Source organism: Egretta garzetta, unplaced genomic scaffold (assembly GCF_000687185.1).
Source record: "Egretta garzetta isolate BGI_Z169 unplaced genomic scaffold, ASM68718v1 scaffold246, whole genome shotgun sequence".
In the NCBI taxonomy this organism is placed as follows: domain Eukaryota; kingdom Metazoa; phylum Chordata; class Aves; order Pelecaniformes; family Ardeidae; genus Egretta; species Egretta garzetta.
The window spans coordinates 815,423-836,538 of NW_009259976.1; the positions used below are offsets into that span (position 1 = coordinate 815,423).

The window sequence follows — 21,116 nt, forward strand, 5'->3', positions numbered from 1 at the left end:
CGAAGGAATCACGGATGTGCGTAGGCTCGCGTTGCTGTGGCTGGTGGAGTCGTTCTCCTTTTGGGTTTTTGGGCTTTGTTTGGAGAGAACAAGGAGACTGAGTAGCGTGGGCTTGCCGTTTCCCCTCCTGAAGTGAATTTTTGAGGTCTTGATTTGGGCTTGACTTCGCTTACCCCATTAGTCAGAGATGCATGGAGCGCTTGTGTGAAAACTTAATGGCGTGATTCTCTACAGATTTAACCCGGCATCCCAGTTTTCCTGTTCTCCCATCCATTTCAAAGACACACTACTGCGACAGCAATGGTGTGCTTTGTCTTTTTTTTAACTATTTTTTTTTTTTTTTAGTTCAATGGACTCCGTAACAATACGATTCACTGTTGTGGTCACCTGTCAAACTCATGACAGGCTCGTGTGCCCGTCACACCTTTGCCGTGCCCTGAACAACAGGCAGCCTGCTCTGGGGCTGGATCTGGGGCTGGCCTGGGCTGCTCTGGTTTTTGTCATTCGGCACACTTTGATAGCGCTCCCCGCCTCCCCCAGGCTTGTGTGTAGATCCCGTCTGGCTAATGGCAGCCAACAGGGACTTCTGCAAAAATGTTTTTGCTTAAAATAGACTGGCGACTTCTTTTCACACGACTGAGAAGTCTAAAACCGGGACAAAGGAGGAGTTGAAATATTTGCTGACCTTGGGTTGATCAGGAGAACTGCGGTAACACCTTGGAGCAGTGCACTGTGAAGTAGAAGATGGTGTCTGTCTCACACGCACCTCTGTATTTTCAGATTCGGGGAGCAGTGACTGATGCGGATGACCTCACTGAGGAGTGGCGATGCGATACAGAGAGAGGGGTGTCCTCAGTAACGAATGAAAACAAGTGCCTTAGTTCAGCTCTCCTCATGTTACATTTTGCACCACGTTTCTCAAGTGTTTTTAATTTATTCGGCTTATTTTGCTACATCTTTTTCAGTATTTGTATGTTGTGGGGAAAGGGGTTTATTGAGCACACCGCCGGACTTTGTAGCGCTGGACACTTGAAATGATTTCTACAAGTCTCTGCTCTTGCATTGCAAGCCGAGAGGTTGACTACTACTGGCGTCCCCAGCCCTGAAATTAAGCAAAAAGTACCAATGAAAATGGGTTTGTAAGAATAAAAAAAGCTTTAAAAAAGTTAAAAAGCTCACCATTACAAATCTCTTTTTTTTCTGTATAGCAAAACGTAACGGGGTACTTCTTAGTTCTGCAACCTGGTTGTGCCCCTACCCTAAGGTGTGCGGTGCCAAGGGGATCGAGCGTGCCTCGCCGTAGCCAGGGGCATTGCCCGTCTGTAAGAGGCGTCTGGGGCTGTGGCTGAACACGTCTGCGGTCCTGCCAGGGCCACGAGGCAAATCCCCCTGTAAGTATATGACTGCTCAGTATGCTCCTGTCATCGGCAACTTGTGCAGAGCTGCGATGTGAGGAAGCTTTACTTAGCACGGGTTGAAAATGGGCAGGTTTCGGTCAAATTCTCTTCTGGCTTTTCTGCGGCTTTGATGCTTACTTGTTTTCTGCTGGTACAGTATCTCAAAATTCGGGTTAATTTTTTGGACAAAAAGATAAGTAGACAAGACATTGTCAGAATGCAGAAAATGTTCTGACATGGATGTATGTTCTTCGGCCAGACCCTGGAAGATTATTTTTCTTTTTCAACCGGAGCATACTGTGAGTTTTCGCAGGTCTTCATTTCCTCTGAAGATGTAAAACATCCTAAAGCCCATTAAGGGTACCCTAGAAAATTTTGCACCTCTATAAAATTCCACGTACTTAAAAATAAGTCTTCAGATAACCTGCCTCTTCAGAGAGGTGGTACAAAACGGGAGGCAGAAGCAGGGGCCTTACTGGGGAAAAGATGTGAAGCGGAGGGAGCTTCAGATGAAAGCGCCTGCAGCTTTGCTAACACACGGCACTGCTTCTGAAGCACAGCCTGCCTGCCCTCCCTCCCCCCTAAAAAAACCCCTACATAAACCATAGCGAGAATACGGCCAAGTATAAAGAGGTGTTTAATTCCTTCAGAAACCATCTTGCTGTTCGACTACCACCGCTCGCTTTGAAAATGCACAGAGTAGAAGCTCCGTGCACGCAACCAGAAAGAAGTTCTTACTGTTGCTTTCCAAGTCAGACGTAAACTCTCGCCAAAAGCATGAAAGGTTTTTACGGGAGGATAGCGAACTCCTTCCCTGCATGAGTTTGTTCTAAAACTATCATGCGTTAACAGGATTACGGGACATTGCATGGAATAACCTGGTACGAATCAGCCTTTCTTCAGGTAGTTGCGTCAATGAAATAGCGTGCTCTTAAGCTGACAGGTGATGCGAACGGCATTAAGGTTGATTCTTCGTTTAAGTATAATGTAATATTTGGGGCTTCTGGAGCCCATTCCTTAGTCTGTGTTTTGTTCATTAATTACTTCAGAAAAGAAGGAAACTTCACCAAAAAAGGGAGGGATCTCTCCTCAAACAGAATTTAACAGAGTAGCCATATTCTGATGGCTGTGTCTGGGCAGAGGTGCAGAGCTGGTACCTTGAAGAATGCCAGCGAGCTGCGCTTACTGATAGAGGGCTCGAAATGTTCTCTGCTACGCTGTAAACTATGGGCAAGGGGCATGAAACATCCACATCCCGAAAACGTGACACTTACCTGCTGTCTTCACATTTATCTGTGATCTGAAGTTCAAAACTCAAGAAAGTATTTGCTGAGACTAAACAGCAAAATGCTTTTGAGTGCTTCAGAAAATCGGTGCCAATCTAAAATCCTGTAAATTGTGATAATTAAAGCACAGCGTTTTTGTGTTTTAATAAGAGGTAAAATGCTTTTAGTTATTACTAAGAATTGCTTTTCATGAAAGAAAAGGGGGAACTTCTCTGAGACGAGAATCAAACATACGGACTTTTGAATAGATAGTACATTTTTGTACTTTTATGATGTTACAGAAGCATAGCTTTCCGAAGCAGGTTTCAAAGACCGCCTACATGCAGTTCCCTGCATTTTCACAGATGAGGTTACTGAGGGCTGTAGAAATGCAAGGCCTTACCAAAGATTACATTGGGCAGCAGTGTGAAAATCAGAACTGGACCATGTGCGTACCGAATGCCAGCGAGCCTGCGTCAGCAAAGCACAGGACTGCTGCTCGTGGTCGTAGGTTGCGATACACGGCATAATTGCAACTTTATTCTCAGAGAAATATATTCAAAATGAAGTAGTTCTAATTCTGTAAAATCAAAAGCCCCAACAGAGTAAAACATTAAGTGGAGCACTCTTCTTGTTTGGTTGCGTTACTGTCAATGTAGTATTTTATAGAGATTCAGAGCGTAACTTGTAGAGGATGAGCTCATAAACACCACCCCCCTCCCCAACTTAAATGATAAAGATTTGTTAGCACTCTCAGAAAAACTCCAGCTCCAAAGATTTCCATTTTATGCAGATTTATGATGTTTTTTCTCCCATGGATTAAGGGCTTAGGGGAGAAATAGCTGCCAAACGTTTTTATAGGTGTATATGAACCCAAAAAGTTCAATCTGGTTGAACCTCTATAGCGGGTAACTGTGAAGGACATCAGTTAAATCTTCCTTAAGCAATTGTTTGCAGCTTACATTTAAATTCAGATTTAAGTGGTTCAGAAAAGGACTGTGAAGCTGAATTTACTCTGGTGTCATGAAGAACTGGAAACTTGCATGCAAACTACTTCTATTTTATTTAAAGCCAGGGCTTTCAGTCAGGACTTGAAAAGCCTGGCTTCTGCTCCCATTGGCTTCCCTGGGATTTGGATCCAGCCCAAAGTACTGCAGGAAGGTAGGGGAAACGGTCTAGGTTTAATTGTCTATTCTGCTCAGAGTCTTGTGTTACGGGGTTAGGGTAACATGGCACTGTGATGAATGTTCCTCTGCCAAGAGTTCAAAATCTGCTGTCTATGGGTGGCAGTAATTAAATCACCTTAATTGTCTTTCATGATTCTTTTAAAGAGAGAAAATTACTTGCCTTGGATTAGCATATTGCCAAAGACTGGTATAAATATTTATGTGGTGCACTCTTTCAATGGCAAGCCTGTACATTCTTCACAGGTCTCCATAGTTCTCTTACCCTGAGCACAGAAGAGCAGTCATTTGAATGCACTACTTACCATCGCTTCCCCCTCTCGCAAAGCTTCAGTAGGTACCAGGCTGAACAATAAAAAAGGTAAGTAGTTCAGAAAGAAGCATCTCTTGCAGCACGTGGATGATATTTAATTTCCTGTGGAAGCTGCAGAATCCTTTGAAGGTGCATATGTTTGTGAAAAAGGTTTGGGAGTTCCCAGTCTTTTCCTCTTACAGCTGTAGAAAATAAACAGCGTTGGAAGAATGACTGGCTTCTCTCTCTTTTTTCACTGCTTCCACATTAAGGGCTCACATACTATTCTTAATTCTAAAATACTGGAAAAAAAAGTGAGATTGTAAATGCTCAGTAAAGGAGCTAAACACCTTCCTTCTTTTTTTATAAAGGTCATCAAGAAAAACATTCCTAAGAGCATGAAATAACTATGCCTGTGTTAAGAACCGTGGAACAAAGCGATCGGTATACTCCTGACTTGAATAATGCCAGGATTTCACTGTAGATCAGTATGGAAAACTCAGGAAAACAGTCAGTGGACAGCTCTTTCATGACTCTGCTTACGTGTACGTATGGTGCTTGCTGGATATCTGGAGAGATGCATTTATGTTGCATTACAGAAAGTAAGTTAAGGGGCTGGTGCTTCTCCATGAAATTACCCTTCCACCTGCTGATGTTAGAGGGTGACAGTAATGCTTTTAATGCCTGTGAACTTGGTAAAGTTTTAGATGGAAATACCTTTTGAGAAATGTGAGTCCTAAATGAAAATCCTTTTTGGCCTATTTCAGCATTGTATGGAAAGCGTTCACATGCTGCTCCCTTGGGTTGCCTTCCTCCAGGACAGACATACCTCTGATGTATCTGGGCATTTTGGAACTGAGCTTTCAATTGCAGTAAAATCTCCTGAGAAGTTGTAACGAACAACAGAAACGCCTGTCCTTTACACAGCTACTAATATTAAACAATTTTCTTTTTTCTTTCTTTCAGAGCGCTGTTTCCAAGTTTGTACTGTAAAAGTCATGACAAACTTCAGTATATGTAAACATTCAAATTTTGGTGCATGCTGCTGAGGTTAATAGTTTGCTAAAATGTTGAGATCAGGAACAGACAAACATTTTTAATAAAATACAAATGCAAGCTTGTTTTGCTAAGACATTGCAGCTTCAGTAAAGATATTTATCGGGCTCCCTTCTATTCTAAGAAAAAAGGATATACTTTTTATAATAGTGGACATTGTACATAAGTCATGGGATCATCCTTTGTGTTTTAACTATTCCTGTTGTTTACACTGCTTTGACAAAATCCAACAAAGCTCCTGACAGCGTGCCAAGAGAGATTTAGTGAGTATTGCAACGTAAACGGAACTGGTGAAGCACAGAAGGTACAGCTGTAAGAGCACAGCAGCTCCGAGGCTGGACCATGCTGCCAGCTCTCCAGCGCGCTGCCTCCATCAGTGACGAGGAGCATAAGCCCAGCCAAGAGTAAGAACAGGGCAACTGGATAGGAACATAATACTAGAGCCATCCCAGCCTGCAAATACTATTTCTGCGCTGGATTTCCTGATCCAGATGCGGTTTCTTAAGTGTTTTCCTTCCCTAGCTTGTAGGATTTCAATGAAAAAGCATTTGATAAGCTATGTTTTTATACAGAACTGGGTATGTTATGACAAAATTACTGGACATTAGGAAAGGAGAAAAAAATATTCCTGGGTATTTTACAGTTACGTACAACTGACAGGCACATAACTAACACTGATGGAGGGCATACTTACATGTGTCCTGGTGAGGGAACAGACATCTAAAATGCAGGGATTGTGTGGGGTTTGCATAGTAAATGTTAATACTTGCTCACTTTGCACTTTTGATGACAAGTTAGATAGTATTACACAGGCTTCTGGTCCTTAGCAGCAGCAGTTTTCTTATGTTACTTCTAATAAGTAATGTATAAATACGGTATGGTAAGCTGATGATTAATTTGCAAGAAGAATTAATTTCTCCTTGACCGAGACAGTGAGCTGTCTTAACCTCTGCACTACAGATTCGGGAGAGAGGGAAGTTACAGAGCCTGAAATTTTTTTTTTTCCTTTGTATTTTTCTTAATGGGTCCTCTCTGTATAACGTATCCTGAAGGTTACTGCTGCTCCTCTGCAGGTCTAAATAGCTAAGGGAGAGATAATCTGAGTGGTAACCTTGAGACAGAAAGCAGGAGCAGATGGCATGAATTAGGAGTGCAGTAGCATTGTATCTACCACCAAAACTTAACAACAGGATTTTTCAGGCATTAATGGAGAAGCAATCTCCTTCATACTTTCGAGGGAATTACTAAGAAATTTCATGTTCCCATGACCGCATGCCTATATGACAGCATGTACCATCTGCAGCTGTATTGTTGTTGGAAACAAGAAGAAGAAACTTCACTGGAAAGGTACTGGTATTTTGGTGGACATGACTATGAATGAAGGGGCCTCTCTTTGAAAACAAACTTATTTTTTTGTAAACATGGTGAAAACTTAAATGGTAAAAATGGAGTTGTCCCTCTCTAAAAACTAGGGCTACACTATTTATAAGGATGTTTATTTTGTTTCCTAGCGTACATTCTCAGATCTTGAGATGGTATGCAGTGCTTGTTCCAGTAATTAAGCTGTTTTAAACAAGGATTTTGCATGCACTGTTTTAGGGACCAAGCTCCTTAGAGTATAAACCTGGCAGGCCTTTCAAGCCTGTGTCCTCCAGAAGCGCAAGATGTTACTGAATTTCTTTGAGTTCACCAGAAGCTTAAATAGCAATCAAACCTCTCTTCCACTAGAAGCTTAAATAGCAATCAAACCTTTCTTCCCCCCACGCTTTCACCATTAACTTAAATGCACTTAATTATCCAGTTGTGAATGTGGAGATTTAAAATACAGAATCTAATGTATTTTACCTATTATAATGATTAAGTTCCATTTCAATAAAATCTTTAAAAGCAATTTACAGTGCAATACTTATACACCTAACACGAGGAGAATTATTACTGTATTTGCATTTTATTTGAAAGTGAGAATGGAGGCTACATTTGTAGTCTCAGGTAGTCACAGTATCTTATTCTGTACACTGTATTATTAATGGAATGCATTACTATACATTTCAATCTGACTGTACAAAATTATAAAATACACTTGAAATGGTAGTGAGGGAGTTTTTTTCTAAATGAGACACTTTGTCTCTTCTCTGCTTTAATGTTATCACACAGCATGAACAACGCAAAACAATAGAAGTTCTAAACAAAGATGCATTTTGGAAGCAAGAAAAATAAGGGGAGGTTTTTAAAGGCCACAGAGTCATGGAACGGTGTTTCTTTTTCTCTTCTTAAAAAATCCCACAACAATCCCCTGAAAAAAACAGGAAGCTTTTTTCTGTATGCCATTGAAAAAAGCTTTGCACTGCTTAATTTTTCTGCAAATTTCTAATAGAAAACAAATTCAAGCATAGCAATGACTTGAACAGAACCTGATCAAAATTTTTGCTTGCCTTTTTTTTTTAACATATTGTCATAATTGCTGATTATTCTACAGATTTAATAATAAGCAATAAAATCCTATGCTGAATGTTCCACTTGCGCTAGGCAAAGCTTGCTGCCAATTTGTGACTCAACAGCACTTGAGTTATTGTTGTAGTTAGGTTCTTTTTCTCCTGCAAAATTTAGGAGCTTTGTGAAAAAGGGAAACCTTGCATAAAGTGATGTGGTGCTTTCTGCTAAAAGCTGCAACTCAACAAATTTAGAAAAGGACTTGGTGGTGAAAATGTATTTTAAAGCTCCCAGTCCTTGGTGATGGAAGTCTAACATTCTGCTATGCCGATCCGTTAATTGTTAAAAGTAGGATGAGACTGCTTATTATTAGTTCTTTGGAAAGTAAAGAAAGAACTAGAGAATTTTTGTCACCTCCTGAAATGTCAGGGAATGCTCTTTAAAGAAGCCACACAATGCAGCTTGTGATACTTTTAAGTATCAAGGTCCAGGAGACGAGAAATCTCTTCATCTCTGGTGTTAATATTTAAAATGGACCATGTATTTAGTCATTTAATTCAGATGCTATGTATTCTTAAATGAAACAGGATCAATAAGAACTTAGTAACTGGGTGAGGGGTTTTAAATCTCACACATCTTTCACGCTCGGTGAGAGAAAAGGTCAGCAGCAGAATAATGTATCTGGTTACAGGTAGCTTAATGAAGTTTTATTGTCAAAGCAGGGCAGGAACTATTTCATCACGTAGGACATACAAGCACACAGATTTCAAGACTAGCTTACACACTATTATAAATCACAGCAATATATTTTAGAACATGTGAACCATTAGAAAATAGTACTTTGGTTGCCAGAAACTAAGTCTCTCGGGCATTTCTTTTGCTGAACAGAAAAGCTCAGACATGTGCAGTGAGTTTGAGCATCTGAATGTGGCACTGCAGGATGCTGAAGATGGTCCAGCGTTGCTTCAGGATCAGAGTCTTCTCATAGCTATGTGTTTTCTGGACCCTCAATAACCAATTTCTGTGTGGAATACAGTTGGCCAATGGTAACCTGAAATCAAACCAAAATATCAGAAAGCTGAAAACAGGAAGTAAACAGGTTATAATTTCAGCTTCACAAGAGAGATTAAAAACAAACCAAGAACTGAGTAGCCCATATATTAAGCTTTTTCATAATGACACTTTTCTTTCAGTAAGCATTTTTGTGAATAATACTGTTATCAGCCTAGACCTTAAGAAAAATAACCCATACATAAAATATCTGCATATGTAAAATCTTAAAATAATGATATCGAGGAATACTGTTGAAAGACTCATATTAAAAGTTAATGTTAGAAGTTACTACAGAGGAAAAGCAAACAGGCTGTACGTTAAAAAAAAGAAAATATAAATAAAATGAAACATAAAAAGATGGATGTAGTCAGCAGATACTTCTTATTACCCTTTTTGGGTGGAAAGCCTAGATACAAATTGCATGGTATGGTATTGTTTTCCAGTTCCTTTGGAACCTTGATTTAATTTACCTTACAAATGGTGAAAAGTTCCACAGTTAGTTCACCAGTAACATTTTACACAGACTGGAACTGACCCCTGGTTCATGAGATGGTATTCACACCTCATGTATTTATGCTTTCCAGTGCGATGAGGAAATGAAAAATGACAAAAATGCAACACTGATGCCTTGATTCCTCTTGCTCTTTAGTCCTTCCTAGTCTGCATCGTGACATTGGTAAATTGTAGTCAGATGCACAGTTAGCGACAGTCACACGCAGCTCTTCAATTAACGCTTGAGGTGTGGAACGAAGAAGTTTCATGCAAGTAAGCTAATGTAAGCAGGAGAAGACATTTATTTCAAAAGTATGGATTTTGGAGACTAATTTTTAATGCCTATTATGCCCTTTCTCACCCCTACTTTCTCCCCAAGGCCTGGGTACACAGTAGCTACGCGTCCTTTTCACAAAAAAAAAAAAGTTCATCTATTTAATTATGGAATTAGGGCAAAAAAGGCTAGATGCTTAACTACTCTAACCACAATATATTTAGTAGAATTTAACACCGCACAAACTAAGCCTGACAGCAGGTCAGGCTCTCTAAGTAGTAAAAAAATGCAGGAAAGAAATTTTTCAGCATTTTTCATTTACCATTTTTGAGGGGAAAAAAATCCTGGCAGCTCTTAAATAAAAATTTCTCATCTATGCCCACACTCATAAAATGTAAATAATATTGCCTTTTAGGAAACGAACTATTTCATCTTGATAAACAGCCTTGTCTGAAACTTGTAACGCATTGATTTTAATCTTGAAATATTTATTACAAGGGAGGATTTATGAGCCATTCTTAAAAGGAACAGAAGTTCTCCTTGCCAGCAAATGTTCCCCTCTTTTGGCACTCAGAACTAAGTCAGTAACAGCAAGCAAACAACTCTTGATTGTTTTTAAAATTACTTACGAAGTATGTTGCATAGGGAATATTTAAAACAAAGGCCGGACACAAGTGCAGCATGTGTTACCAACAGAAATTTTAAGCTGTTGACGAGCATTACTTGTCCAAGAGAACTCGCTGCTCTGGGTGATGTGGCAGCTATACATTTTAGTTGCTGCCTTACCACAAACCACACTGTAGTACTTAATTTTTGTATACTGTGTGTCGGAGCCCAAAGAATCTTTAATCCTTTCCCACACAGTAGAGCAAATTTAATGGGAGGCTCAGAGGGAGATTACAAAAACGCTGAAACCTGAATTGCTTTTTTTTTTTTTTCTCCACCAACTGGGGAGATAGATGAGGCTGAGTACGTGACTTCTCAGTCGGTCATGTTCAGCGGGGGAAGATGGCTTTGCAAGGAGAAAGGTACGAGCTGTTGGTTGCTGTCCCTGTGCCAAAAGGCAATGTTATCTACTGCTGTTACCTCCTGCCTCGAACGCAGTGCGATCGTAGGTGCGCGTGTTGAGCTGCTTCCTCAGCTAACCACAGGCACACACGCTGCTGCCAGCACCACGCTGTCTGCCCATGCCGTGCTGCCCCAGCTCGCCTGCTCCCCTGCCTCCCTTCCAGGAGCTACGCCACGACATTTTCAGCTGAACTTTGAAATGTAAGGATTTTTTTTAATTTTTTTTATTTTTTTTTTAAACCGCTAGCCTTGAATTTCTAACATTATGATCAAGCCTTTCCCATGTACTTTAGTCAAAACAAATAGACCTTCCGTTTATAGCTGCTGAAAAATTCACATCTATAAACATCCACTGCCTCAGCAGAAAGACTGCACCGCTATTTACACACTGACACTCATTAACCCTCGGAATCAAACCAGCGTTCTCGCAGCGTCCTCCCCAACGCGAAGTCTAAAGAAAGCACTTAAGCAGCAAGCATCGCCGCAGATCGTTCTCCCAAATTAAAGACCTAAGTGGCTCTCTGTTGCGCTCTTTTTTCATCCTGTGCGTTTGTAGCTCGTATACCGCATGCCACCGACTCGTCGGGTGGGTGGCGGAAAGCCAGTGCAGAGGTCAGTGTCAGGGTATTTTCATTAATCACAGGAAGCTTTTGTGGAAAAAGGCTCTGCCATTCCCTCGGCAACTTTGTTACCCAGAATTGTATTTACCTCTGCAAGGTAACACATTGCAATTAAGTTCTGCAGGAAAGAATGCAGAATAACTAACCATTCTATCATCACCAGAAGACAATACAAAAAATCCCATAAAGGCTGCTTTTCAGATTTTACTGGATTACTTGATGCTTAAATCTTGCCTGCAAAATTATGTACTTTAAAAATAAGTCTGACAAGTCCAACCCTCAAAACCTGACAATTTGTCCGTGTTCAAACATTTAGTGCAAGTCTATACAGTCAGCTTTTCTTCTGAACTTGAAAAACTTAATCTTGCCTTCCATCTGAATCCAGGACAAGGTTTAGGGTTTCAAAATGGGATTTATCAGCAGATGTGAGACAACAAATGGGGAAAAAAAGAAATTATTGAACAGCAAGCACTGGTCCATCCTGTAACCCAACCATTCCCTGGTTATTAGGTGTTTGTGTGTTCATATGGGAAGAGCACTTTTCCATGCTCGTGGCTGGCAGCAGCAATCACAAGGAGAAGCTGCTTCATGGAATTGCTATTGGGAAAAAAACAAGTAGGAGAGGTTTTCCCCAGCTAACAGAGTATCAGAGATGCGTATGAGGAGGTGCAGTAAGAATTAAATAGTAGAATTAAGTAAAAAGAATTCAGAATTAAAAAAGAAGAATGTTTAGCCTGGAGAAGAGAAGGCTGCGGGGAGACCTGATTGCAGCCTTTCAGTACTTAAAAGGAGCCTATAGGAAAGACAGGGACAATCTTTTTAGTAGGGACAGCTGCAACAGGACAAGGGGTAACAGTTTTAAACTAAAACAAGGTAGGTTTAGACTGGATATAAGGAAGAAATTCTTTACAATGAGGGTGGTGAAACACTGGAACAGGTTGCCCAGGGAGGTAGTGGAGACCCCATCCCTGGAAACATTCAAGGCCAGGTTGGACGGGGCTCTGAGCAACCTGATCTAGTTAGCGGTGTCCCTGCTCACTGCAGGGGGGTTGGACTAGACGACCCCTAAAGGTCCCTTCTAACCCAAAACATTCTATGATTCCATCATTCTATGAATTAAAGAAGTAGAACTAAATATTGAAAAAAAATCACAATGTCCTGAAGGCATGAGAAGAACATGCTATCACCCTAAAAATTCAAATGAATTCAGTCTAACTGCCAGCTCTGAACTTTGTCCTTGCAGATGGTCTATGGCTGGGCAGTGCCTGACTCTCAGGGTCACCTGTGGCTGCTGAGCAGGTTCTGTGTAGCTTCCATGCCAAACCATACAAGGGATACAACAGCAGCGGGACAGTGTTGAACTGGGAGGTCGCCTGAATCCTAGGGGCTGCCTTCCTATCCGAAACAACCAGTCAAGTAGATCCTGCAGACCCATTGCCACAGCTTGCAACATACTACTGGAAGATCTTCAGCTTTTAAAGTATGTGGTGTGCCTTGTGGTTTTTACCCATATGAAATTTTACTTTGCAGTTCAGAGTTGAGGTAGAAGTGACCGCTCCTATTTCTGCAGGGCTAAAAATAAGGTGCTAAACTGAGTGTTAAAAATTTCTTCTGAATTTGCCTTGGTCATTTTAGAGTGCATGGGTCTGCTCTGAAAAGTATGATGGCATCTTTCCTTGACAGCTCTGTATATATTCAAAATGTCTGTCCACTTTAATAAACACCACATTTTCCCCTCCTTACTTGTGTTGGTTCTGCAGTACAAAGGTAGCCAGGCATCTCTTTCCCCCCATGTACTTTACAGAATTGTAATTGCATAGTGAATAACCTGCGAGCTCCAACAAATCCTGCTGAGCTCTAATGAAGATACTTTTTCTCACTGTCACCGAACTACTTATTGTTATCTTCCTGCCAAACCTGACAATCTCCGAACTACTTGGGCGAGGTCTCACTGGCAAATTTCAACGTGAATGCCTTAAAATTACTCAGGTAAGTAGCTAGGCGGCAGGCCTGAGAAAAGGCAATGTCCAAAAGGAAGCGGCAATGTACAGCCAAAGCCTACACCCCCACGGGTGGATCTGAAGAAGGATGGCCACAGCTTCAGTAATCAAATGCAAAGTCAAACTGACAAGAAATCTGGCATGTAGTATCTCTTAGCAGGATGGGCACACAAAAAGGAAAGACAACAATTTGGGTGTCAGGCCTTGAAGGAATCTTAGCACCTTGCACAGCTGGTGACATGTCTTGACTGAGTTCCCCAGCACACAGAAACATCATCTTCCTAACGGCAATCAGGGTATGTTCTTCTGTAAATCAATGCGATATGACTATACAGGCTCTCGTAAGGGAACTTTTACCATCACTTTTGAAGCTAAGTCAATGTAAGTCACACAGAGGCATTTACTTTCTCTGTCCCTTCTATGACTCACCCCATTTGTAACACATCTAAGAAAATTAACAAACAGCTGTGTTTATTTAATAACTCCCCACTCATTACAAACTCAATGCAGTTTCTGAAATAATCCCTAGGGAACAATTCTGTCCTCATAGGCAAACCAAACCCAGGGATTTTTCATGCCACTGCATATTTTTTGATGGCAGATAAAAGCAGGAGCAGCCCAACAGGAGATGGTGCAACACTCTTACTCCACGCAGAATCCCCTTATTGGTAAAGACAAGGCCTAAACACACAAAAGTGCCACCACAGCATAGGAATATGAAAACATCGTAAGACAGAGATTCCTATAGCTCTCAATTATTTAAAATTGATTTCCAGAGAGGGTCATCACAAGAGAAATAAAAAAATGTTTGCTATGCAGATAACTAAAGTTGATGCGCTACAGATGGTTTTACATATTAAACATATTTACATATATAAAATTATATATAGGTTGTTATATATACACTATATATGTGAAAATATATCAAAAATCCAATCTCTCTATAAGCAAGCCATCTTCTCTCTTTTGTTGCAAATTTGCTTGCAGGGAAGAAATGGTTACCTTATTACAGACAGGGATCACATATAAATATATGCATTTTCACAGGTCTTTATTATGGAGAAAAAGGAAAAAGTCCTGTTAATTAATATATCTATTACACACACACATATATATATATTTTAAATGAGATTAGTTTGTCCTGTTACACATAGGTTACATCAGTTCTTCAGAACTGGAATCAATACAGAAAAAAATGTATGATTTTGGAGACATTTCCCTTATTTTCAGTGATTCCATTTGGCTACACAGGAATGGGAAAGGCAGTGAAGGAAAGTACGGAGCTGAGAAGTTAAAACTATTGTATATTTTAATTCTGCCTGTGTTTTGCAAATGCTGTTTTCTTTGTTCCTTTGTGCCAAAACATCTTCTGTGGCCACTGCTACATTAAGCTTTTGAAAAGGCAAAAAAAATTAATTTATAGCTATCATTTGCTGGCTTTCACTAAGTAGGAAGATGTGAAGTAAACTGGCTAATAGGTGAGAATTTATCTGAAAGTTATTTCTCTTAATAATGATAAATTGTGTAATTTTATTAGAACCATATGCACTGTATCTTGGTACACCTGTATTCAGCCTATCAGAAGCAGGATGATTTATTTAATGCTCTTATTAATTTTTTTCTGTGGGGTCTCCCTGAAGAGATACTCTTCAGTGAAAAGAGCAGAGAATCATATCTAATCCAGCAATGATTAACATACGAAATACTGTAAGCATATACACTCATGTATGTGTATATGATGATCTACAGTAGAAAGGGATTATTTTTAATTGCTGATTATTTCTCAGTTAAGAGAGCCTCTTTATTTTTTTTTTTTAAAATTATACAGACATGCTACTATCCTTACAAACAACATGGGCATGACACGCTCCAAATAGCTACGCACTTGATAGAGCTTGAGATAACAAGTAAGGGTCCTCAACAGAGAAAGGAAAACATTGGAAAGCCAAGTGGACAAGATCATGTGGTCCTTCAGTGACGTCACACCGTTTCGCTTCTCTCATTTCCTGCAAGCCTCTCAGCCTCCAGGAAAAAGGAGCGTGACAAGGGAAGTGCCATCTTAAAAGTACACGGGGCCCAACAGCGAGATGGCACAGGCAGCAGCTTGTTGCAAAGGGGAAGAAGCAGCCCTCCGCTGAGGCAAAGGTAACCTTACAAAGATCTCAGTGCATCGCAGGAAAGGAAGTAGCAACAGATTTGGGGCTTAAGCAGCCAGGTGAAGGTTTGATACAACACACATCCAAGGAGGAAGCAGATCTGCAGAGATAACACTCTGACCCGGTGTGATCTTTGCATGCTTTCAGCATCCTGGCAACCTCCAGGCTCCCACCTCTCTTCTCTTTCTGTGTTACCTGCTAACGTATTTCAGCATCTTGCCTCTTCTCCTTTTTACATATTTTACATTTTACACATTTTACACACTTTACACGTAAAACCTCTATCTTCACAGAGCAGCTCAAACTCTTTGGAAAGCCAAACACAGAAGCAGCAGGTCATCTAAAGAGTCAGTCCTGTATAGGTAAAGAGGAGAAACTTAATATAGGCTGATTTCAACATAGCATGCAGAAGAGAAAAATCACCCAGCTAAGATGCTGAGTGCGGCAAGGAAAGGAATACAAAACACTAGCACTTGAAAATACAGAGACAAAGACCTGGATAACATTGTGCTGAGTATGGTATAACAGGTACTCTAGTAATGCTGAGACATTTGGTATGTAAATGCCCGAACTATTCACAGAGGACCCTATGTTGTGTAGCAACTACATAAGCAGAATTCATCAAAGCCAGTGGGAGTGCCTGCCTTACTTTTGTCAGTAGTATAATACAACAGCCACTGTCACAAAACACACATTCTGCACTACGTCCAGGAAAATACTGTAATGTTTGTGTATCGCAGATAAACTAACTCCACAATACATACAAAGACTAAACTGTCATTGTAAAAAGAAAATATTTCACTCCTCAGTGTCCTCTTGGTTCACTAATTGTGAGAGATTTTTAGAATGAAACACTGAAGAAAATTTAGTCCTTATAGACAGGTATAAACAAATAATAAATATGCTTACTGAGAAGTATGATAAAGGAATTTCATAGCACTAATAGGCTTTCATTTTGTGCATTCCTGATCCTGCAGAACTAACATGAGCTGCCACTTTACGCTCGACAATTATTTAAAGTTCTTCTTTTAGTGCGTTTGTATTTGAAGTCAGATGCTAGAAATACAAGGTACTGAAAGAATTAACTTTAGCCTTACTGCTCATGTACACTGGGGAACATGGCTGCTGGGAAGAGCTGCAAAACAGTCACACAAGGACATACGTGGCATATTTGTAGGTTAATGCCTTTCAGAAAATTACTTATCCACCTGTGCCCTCTCCTTTTTTTCAATACAGCACATCACTTTCTACATTTATCCTCCCTCCTAGTTCCAGAAAATTTCTGCAAAATTTCTGATTTTGTCCCAAACCACTGGAACTTAGAGAAAGTTCCAGAGACAGCGAATAGTGCATGGACTTTCTGTGTTTTTAACTAAGATTTGCCTGTCTAAATGATGATATCTAAAGCTTTGAAAGGCTTGCATATTTCATCTTCACCACATTTTTAAGTGAATGATACATAAAGTAAGTGCGAGGCATCGAAGTACGTGCACTGGGAAAGGCTGAACTTCAGGAGCTAAGGCATCTTGAGACAGCAGGTGCCAAGGTATTAAGGACTGAAAAGCAAGACTGGCTGGCTGTAGTTCTGGGAAAACACATCTGAGGGTCTACGTACAAGAAACGTGCCAGAGACTATGTCGGAGCTCACCCAAATCAAAAGTAGTGCAGGAGTGTGCAAGCCCAGCACAGTGAGAACAGCCAAAGTCGATGATTCTTCAATGAAGAAAATGCTGTCAGTGCAGTGGCACAAGGCAATGCAGATTGCTCTAGAAAATGTGTTTGGCTGGGCAGCATGGAAAACCTTGGTCACCTGCTGCCTTTGAAGCCAGCAGCTATTCTGATCCCAGCCGGGCCTGTGCTTGCTTCCATCCGAAGTTCATACCTGTAGTACCTTACACGGCACAACAGTCACCCATGCACGTTCGCTACACTCCCACTTTGATTTTTATCAGCGAGGAGTTTTCACAGTATCCGCAGTGCCAAAGCATGTGACCGCACATACACCTGCAGTGATAACTCCATGAGAGAAACAGGTACACAAGTATACAACGTGGATTATACTTGAGGACTCTCCAGTGGGAGCTGAGGGGACACTGCTCCTTGCAGGATCCTGCCCAATATTTTACAGAAAGTATACAGGTAGCAGAAGTGCAGAGAGGTATAGTTACTCTCAGAGCTCAGATCTTAGATTACCCATTTGAACAAAAGAATTCACCGTAACTAGGAGAACTGCAGCCATTAAGACAGGTTGGCACAATCACCTACTACAGAAAGATGCACCAAATAAGGCAAATGTTTCTCCTTTTGAGCAGAACATACTTGTGTACATCTGGTAAGGCAATATGGTATTTAACTAAATAAACTTGGATTTGTTCTTTTATTTATTCTGAATCTTATCCAATATACCAAAAATACCAGGGAAAAGTTCAGGTGACTCAGAACTGTAATACTGTTTGACCTAGCAATTTAGATTTTCTGCTTTGTTAATGGCCTTTAAAGCCACAAGAATATTTAAAAAAAGAAAAGGCATTTTAATCTGTTACTGATGCTGTATTTTGAGAGGTGAAAGACACAGTGAGCTGCTGAATTTTTATATGAACGTATGTTAGCCACAGTTTAATTATTCGGTGGTGATACATCTGCTGAAGCAGACACCAAGACTGTCCTTACTGAGATTCCTAGTGCTGGTTACAGGATGGCACCAGGTACACTGCATTTCATAAAACTGACAGGTGATTTAATACCATTTTAAAGTAACAAGGCCCTTCAGCGTTCTGGAGGGAAAAAAAATAAAGTCAGTCCTGTAACATATAGACTTTTCCAAGACCTAAGACACAGAGAAAGTCCTTTTTTCCTGTTCTTCAAGAAGGCTAAAATCAACAATTAAACTTAATTTTATATGAGGAACGACTTACTTTAAGGTTCCAATGTCTCTTTCTCTCCACTGATGTTACCTTACACACACCTCAGACATGACTACAGGCTGAGCTTTTCTCTGTGCACATTCAAGTTACAAAATTACATTTGAAAGAACAGAAATACTAACTGAATTTATCTTTAGAAATTAAACCTATATTTCTAAAGATAAATTTCGTATTGGATGTTTTTGATTCAATCTCTATCTTCACACAGAAAAGAGCACCTCATCTATGTAACTACTTACACATCAAGTCCCTATTGCAGTGTTTAGCTGATCTCTAAGTGTATAAGGAAAGGAATGAGTTTTTATTTTTCTGCATTAAACAAGACTTCCTTTTTTGGCAAAATTCTAACAGATTACTAAACTACAGTCATCTGTTCCTGACAAAATCACAAAGATAATTTCCTTGTTTATCTGACTTTCTCTAATGGAGAATATCCAAGGATTTCTTTTTTTCTTGTTCAGCCGTCATCCTTGGTTTAGCATCTCCAAATCCCACACCTGAAAATGACCCTGAAAGAACTTTTCTTCTTTTCCCCCTCTTTTGGAAGAGGTCTAGTGAAAGCTGTACAAAACACAAAACACCCCCCTGTTCTCACACCCTCAGGGGAGCAGCGCTAGTCCCTTGAGCTCTTGGGAATCAAAGGCTTCAGCATTTGGAATTTCACCTGGAAAAAGCGTTGCCTGGACTGTTTACACTCATCAAAAACCTGAGTAGGGAGAAGATGAGAAGGATGGACACTGATGTTTTAGGACTGAGGATGGATTTGTGAAATTTCAGTCAAGGTTTGTGACAGAGTTGTCACTTGCCATCCATTGTACCATGAATACCTTGAGATCTATTCTCTGGTTTAGTTTCCAAACCAACATCCCAGTCCAAAAACATGACTCTGATCTACTTTACTAAGCAGTCTCCGCAGAGGTGTAACTGCAGGCACAGTGAACCACTCTGTCCCTCTTGAAGATACTCCGGGTGAAGGTGGGTGGAATTGTGTCTTCCTACAGCCTCTCCCCCGGCACAGGAATCCCTATCCCTGCCTCTAGGCACTGAGGCAAATGCTGCTTGCAGCGTTGCACCGAGATGAATCCAAACCCCGCTACCCAAACCTGCCCAAGTTTAGGCTGGTGTCCTGCCATCAAACTGCTCTCCCACAGGCAAGCTCAGGCTCAGCCAGTTCCATGCACAAACGAGTTAATTTCCCAGTGCTCCTCAGCCCAGCCCTTTTTACAAACACTAAGAAGAATTAACAAGGGAGAAAATAATTATTTGCAAACCCTCCAGCTTTTGAGCAGGAGATGTCTGTGTTTGTGTGGATATAGGGTATAGCTTACATTAACTTGCTTAATTGGAATAAACTATAGCAGCACTTATTTCTTTTTTTTTGGCAAAGATAAATTACTGGGTTTAGCACAGCTGGTAAGAGCTAATTCTGTACAAAGAGTTCTTTTCAGTAGTGTGGGTGGCAAAACACTTTCAGCAACTGGCTTAATTAGTTCTTCCTTCTTTGCAATAGCACAGGACAGTTTGCAGAAGGAAAAAAAAAAAAAAAAGAAGAGAGACTGTAACAGAAGACGTGGTATAAAATAATCCTGTTTGCTCTTCCGGTTTTGCCAATTGTCCCTTATTTAATGTCACACTAAATGGAGGCTTGCCCTGGTATTTCCCAGCACAGATAACAACTAGGAGCAAGAGGTTAGCACTTATGCCAAATATAGGCAGGAAGCAACCTCTGTTCCTCTGCACAGCATAGAGTAGAGCATTCCTCAAACAAAACACCCCGGCCAAAACCAAGCAGCACAGCAACGGGAGCGCCGCAGAGGGCTTTTCCCCTCAGCAGAGCTACCATGAGCTGCTAACGAGACCCGCTCCCCAGTGCAACCTCTCCGACATGGATCATTTATATGACAAAAACCAACACGGGTGCCAAGTACAATCATTTCAGCTTCACTGCTCCCAGCGCACAGCACGCCAACTGCAGTATAACAACCCGCTGCCACAAACAAGCACTAACTTTAACACACGGACACCTTCCTTTCCGTATGAGCCGGCCAAAAGCACTCCGGCTCTTCCACCAGCAGAGACACATGGACATGCAAACGCCCCGCAGCTGTCAGCAAGACACAGCTTCCACCGGATAAAAACTAGGCTTGCAAGATCCACTTGACCTTCTGAATGTCAGTGAGATAGAGGGTGGAAGGCCAGGAAGGGCACAGATGTTTGTATTTACCATCATTATAGGCTGTTTAGGAAACAGCTGGAAATTTTTTCTAGCTGTTTTGTTTTGAATAATGACTCTGGAGCTATACTTGAGTGAGCTACAAATCTATTTTAAAAAAACAATCCGAAGTGTTACAAGCCATTACCAATGTTTCTCTTTCTCCTAACTAGATTGAAGAAAGGCAGGATTATGAAAAATTTCTGTTAGGAAAAACTGAATGTGCAGGGGAAAAACAAATTAAAACTGAAGGACTATTTTATGAAGACAAACAAAATAGCCAGTTAATGAGGAAATTCTCCAGATATCTTCAAGAAAAAGCAGGCAGTAAAACTGCAAATAACAGTGTTTACCTGTATCTACAGTTCCTGTTTTTTCGGGAAATTATTTTGATATTTGCTCATTCATTTCTTTTGGCAGCAAGCGGAAGACAGAGGGCTACTCCTACAAATAATATTAGGCAGACCGATTAAAACCAAGAACAATCAAAACTTCTTACAGCTGCCCGCTGCTCATTTACGAGAACAGCTTTTTCTCATGCATGCCTCTCCATAACAGTCATTAGAAAGCCTATGGAATTTTGGTCCTTGGAAGGTTGTTGATGAATCTTGAAAAGGCTGTTTAAACACATGTTCGGGGGAAAAAAAAAAAGGAGCCAGTTAAGGGGAATATATTGAATCTAGGAATTTGTCA

The 21,116-nt window shown here is 40.6% G+C and overlaps 1 protein-coding gene across 1 annotated transcript in view; it reads right to left on the minus strand.

Annotated features, from left to right (window-relative positions):
• Positions 1–5,902: 5,902 nt before the first annotated feature.
• LYRM4 (LYR motif containing 4) overlaps positions 5,903–21,116 on the minus strand; it is a 71,928-nt gene continuing 56,714 nt past the window's right edge. The window contains exons 2-3 of the mRNA XM_009640391.2: positions 6,944–8,675; positions 5,903–6,908 (exon numbers count right to left, since the gene is read on the minus strand). Of these exons, the coding sequence (XP_009638686.1) occupies positions 8,613–8,675 (63 nt within the window). The 3' untranslated portion in view covers positions 5,903–6,908; positions 6,944–8,612. The remainder of the gene's footprint in view (positions 6,909–6,943; positions 8,676–21,116) is intronic.